Genomic DNA, 4,833 nt, shown 5'->3' on the forward strand with positions numbered 1-4,833 from the left:
TGAGCACTCACCAATGATAATTCAAACCTGTTCGGGGAAAATATATACATATATGCATATGAAGAGATGAAACACAGAGAGCATTAATTGACAAATGCTCAACTGATCTAAACCGTGTCATCCATACCCTACTATTTTACATCAACATGGAGAGAGGTGTAAATGAAGAATATCCTGTAGCGTTTCTTACAGTAGGATGGTAGAAATTATGTGTTCCCATCTGTTATAATCTTCAGATCGATCACTGAGGATATCACTGAATCAGATCTCACATTCATTACATGTTTCCCAGAAAGAAACCAGTGAATAGTATACATCTTCCTAAACTAGGTAATAATAACAACACAGCTTATTAGAAAACTCAGCTCATCTGTTTGCAAACCGGTACAAATAACATCTATGAACATGATTGTTGCCGTGAAATCTTAGTAATTACAAGAAAAGAGCAAGCCAAGCCAGAGAAAAAGTGATGGCCTACATATTTACACTCATGCAGGATACAAGGGGATCACAGATTCTGGATAGTCTGTCCTCTTTCCAACAAGGGAATAGTATGAGAGTATCTGAGCCTGGCTATCTACACAAGCTCCCGTATCATCAGTTGCATGATCATAGATCTCTGATCTGGGAGGAATAAATTCAATGTTCCAGTAGGGTCGGGCCATGGCCATAAGGTCACAGCCAGTCCGGGAAGCCTTGTAACCCTGGACCCACAAGTACCTTAGTGATGGCAATTTCAGTGCCGCAAGGGCCAACGCATGCTCACTGAAGCAACAACTCCTCAATTCAAGCTTCTGCAAGTTCTTGCAACCTCTTGCAAAATGCATTAGACCAAGGTCAGATTCCCCAACATTTCCTAGGAGCATGTACCTGATGTTGTTACTATAATCTCCAAGATAACTAAGTCCAACATCTGAAAGTCCTCCGGGTCTTAAATAAAGAGCAAACCTCTGAAGTTTGGTGCAACCTCTCAACAGAGCACGAACCCCATTGTCAAGAGGTAAATCTGTTACTCTTTCTTCTCTGTCAAGCAAGACAAGCCGGAAGTCGCAAAGATTTTTGCTGTAAGTCCCAATGGATTCCAAAGCTGAATTTGTAATATCAGAGACATACACTGCTATGTATTCCAGTTCAGGGCAGCCCAGAGCTAGAGCTGAAAGCCCTACTTGTGAAACTCTACCCTGCTCATCTTGCAAACCAGGCTCATCATCCCCTCGCTCTATTCTGAGTCTTCGTAATTTCTTGCATGTCTCAGCAACAACTTCAAGCCCCCTATCTCCAATCACATTCCTTACCTGTTGAACAAATTCGATATGAGGATTAAGAGAATTGCAATGTGTAGTGAAAAATAGATCTTTCGAAGACATGCTACCTCAAGAATTTCTAGATTGGGACATTGCTGAATGAGCTGACAATGATCCTCAGTGCTAAGAAAAGTATACTGCAAGTCCAGCTTCTTAAGAGCAGCGCACAATCGAAAGATAGTTGGCATCTCATTTGTGCCCATGTAAATAAGGCCCAAGCAGCAGAGTCTTGAAGGAAAGATAACTCTATCATATCTGTTGGCCTCTCCTTGATCACTAAATGATCCTCCACCGAAGTCCTCCAATGCTGTGGCTGTTTGGAAAAAGTCAACTAGATCAGAAAGATCACATTCGCTGATCTTCAAGGAACTCAATGACCTGCAGTTCCTAGCAAGTAGCTCTAGGTCTTTTGGCAAGATACTGAGTTCTGTCATATAGAAATTCAAAGTGGCCAACACAGTATTGTTGACAGCAAGCTCATGGAGCCATTCACTGTCATTGTCAGTAATCGAGCTTTCTTCCAAAAATAAAGTTCTAAGGCATCTGCTGATACAATAGGCAATAATAAATTAGTTGCTGCAAAAGACAAGTAGATGCAACCTTGGCATGATATTAATATGGAACTATGTGACTGAAAACATCTCAAAGGTCACAAAACAATTAAGTGTGAAAAAGCAGAATCCTAACAAGGCTCATAGTCTACAAAAGCAATATTGGCAGGATTTAATCTCAGATTCCATTCCTGATGGGTTAAATTATGACATGTAGTAGCACAAAAATGATCATATCTACTTTTCGATCTCTGCCTTGGCAGCTATAATATTCAGTTTTTAGAGCAACACTAAAGGATTTAATTCTCTCTTGTTCTGATGACTTATACTCATTACTATCATTTTCAGAGCTGATACTAGTTTTCTTTAATTAAAGCATATGGTATGCATGACTGCATTTGAAGGTACTTTGTAGCCTAATTATTATAATTGTGACCTATTATCTTCAAAGCCAAGAGTTTGTTTTCTTTTTAGAGGAGAAAAGAAGGATTATCAACTCAAACAGTAAGGATATTGTTATCTGGTTGGAAGAGGCATTTCTGTGGTGCTCTTTATGGTCTAATTTTCTTTGTGCTTATTCATTACCTTCAAAGAGAAGAACTTTATACTTCGGAAAGAGGAGACACTGTACCAACAATCATTATTACAAGCTATCCAAATTCTTATGCAAACTATTATGGAGGTATTTAAAAATTACATGGTCAGAATAGCTAAATTTTATTTTCTTCAGGACTTAAAACCTTAAAATTGACTCCCAACAATCTCCCTTCTCACGGATGAGCCAATTGATAAGACAATCAGGATGTTTTTAGCTTGAAAGTCACACATGGACTCACATAGAGGCGATTACAGAGAAACCTGAGCTCTAATGCGACTGTAGGGACTACCCAACACAACATTTAACAAAGATTCAGTATATATTTTGTATCCAATTTAACTAAAGGAAGATTATCCAAGTGGGTTTGTGGGCTTATTGTCAAATGTCAGCCTTTTACATCTCATCTTTGATTCTCTTTGATATAACATTTCACAAATGATTCCCAAAAATCCCTACCCAGAAGATTGTTTCTCGACACTAGTCATTTTCCTGAAATATATATATATTCTGTATTTCGCATTGATTCTTTCTGTATCTATATCTTGAGTTAATTCAGTAGTTTCGGTATTAATTCTGAAGTCGATAATCACTTGAACAGGACATTTACCCTGCAAGTATGTCAGTTGTTTATATGTATCAATTTGTTATCTTCCTAACATCGTTTGGGTGGAACATTTGGCTCCAAGGTTAGTTTAGTGATTTCACTAGACCAACTGACGTACTGTATAAATCAGTTGGATTTGTAGAGCATATCACTATTGATTTCTTGAAACATAATTTTCTTTGCTAATTCCTATTTTTTCTGTATTTTAATGGTGATTATAAAATATATTATTCTATTGTTTAGCTTGATAAACCATGTAATGAATACACACTAGTAGAAGCATACACTGCGAGAAAAATCCCAAGCTCCATTGACATCCCTATTGACTCTGTACTTCTATTATGGACTCCTGAAATACCTCCAAATTTCAAAGTACAACAAAAGCAGTATTCACAATTCTGCGACTCTATCTTGTGTCTAGAATCCAAAGTTTTAATCCACTAGAGCATCCGGATTGTCAATTCTTCAATTCTAGCACATAAATATATTCATCTAGTTCAGAACAAACAAATAAGAATCTTGTAGGCCAAGAAAATCACAAAATAGACAACCCAATTCCACAGTTGCACTCCTAACATATATCCACTTAAAGAACAAAAGTAAAATCAAAAGCAGTGCAGAAAAGAGCACGAGAGAATAAACAAGAACTCAAAAGAAGTCAAGAACATCAAAAAATATTACAAATCTAGCAGCGAAATCACCTGCAAGAGCGAGCGATGAGCTTAAGGGCATCAGTCGAGAAGCCGGAACACTTGTCAAGCTTAATCGACTGAAGCATATGCCCCCGGGCCTTCACGAGCACCTCGATATCAGCATCCTTCACTATCATGCGCCGCAGGTGCAGTGACTTCAGGCACTGGAAAGCGACGGCGATCTCGGCGATCCAAGGCGCCGCGTACCCACCCCAGTCCTCGGGGATCAGGTTGAACATGGCGGCTCGCGGCTTCCCCTTAAGCTTGAGCGACTCGAGTCGGTTGAACCGGCGGCAGAGCATCCCCGGCGTCGCCGAGTAGCAGATCGCCACGGTCACGTGCTTCCGCGTCAGCGCGTCGACCCAGTACCACCGCCGGCACACCAGTGACACGGCGTCGCGGTCGCGGGGATCGTCCACGTACCCCAAGACGCACTCGAGAGCCACGTCCGGGATCCCGTCCGAGCTCGCGGACCTTCTCAGGCGCCTTTCGTCGAGCACCTCGCCACCCATCCGGAGAAACCCAACAAAATCGAGGACAACAACAACAAGCTTCGCCAAGTATTACTTGGATTTGGGGATCGTTTTCGGAGAATGGAATCGAGGAACCAAGAATTGGATCAGATCCGCCATTAGTGGGAGCAAGACAGAACTCGGATAGCCCGAATACCACCGAGCTTATCCGGCGGCAAAGGCGGATTTATACATGGAGATGCAGCTTGGATGTTGATTTTATTATTATCGCGTTATTATTCTTCCACTGGATTCGGCCGATTGGGTTTCTTAGGTCGCAAATAATTCTGGGGAGAGAGAGAGAGAGAGAGAGAGAGAGAGGAGCGAGAGAGACTTTCGGAGAATATTTATTGGAGCAAATTTTTACTCCTCTCGTTTACGCACCACTTGTCGCCCGCTCTCTCTGACAAGAGGACCCTACTATGTTTTGTTCACTTTATTGATGCGCCGGGGATTTTCATATAATTTTCCTTTCTCAAAAGTACTTCAGTAAATTTAGTTAATAAGGGGTGTTGGGTGAAAAAGTTATGGGGTAATTATCATGAGAAGATACGGAGTATTGATGCTAAATC

General features: G+C 40.8%; 1 protein-coding gene across 2 annotated transcripts; it reads right to left on the reverse strand.

The window, feature by feature from the left end:
• Positions 1 to 322: 322 nt before the first annotated feature.
• Positions 323 to 4,569, reverse strand: LOC140761158 (coronatine-insensitive protein homolog 1a-like). 2 transcript variants are annotated; one of them, XM_073098366.1, is made up of 3 exons: positions 3,759 to 4,569; positions 1,373 to 1,850; positions 323 to 1,295 (listed from the first exon to the last, which is right to left on the reverse strand). In XM_073098366.1, exons 1-3 carry the CDS (start codon positions 4,259 to 4,261, stop codon positions 489 to 491), a joined length of 1,788 nt encoding a protein of 595 aa, XP_072954467.1. In that variant the 5' UTR covers positions 4,262 to 4,569; the 3' UTR covers positions 323 to 488. The 2 variants fall into 2 exon arrangements, with proteins under 2 accessions (XP_072954467.1, XP_072954468.1); XM_073098367.1 differs by having other exon boundaries at positions 1,373 to 1,847; positions 3,759 to 4,568.
• Between the last annotated feature and the right edge of the window lie 264 nt (positions 4,570 to 4,833).

This window comes from Typha angustifolia, chromosome 6 (assembly GCF_048772165.1).
Source record: "Typha angustifolia cultivar Huaian chromosome 6, ASM4877216v1, whole genome shotgun sequence".
In the NCBI taxonomy this organism is placed as follows: Eukaryota; Viridiplantae; Streptophyta; class Magnoliopsida; order Poales; family Typhaceae; genus Typha; species Typha angustifolia.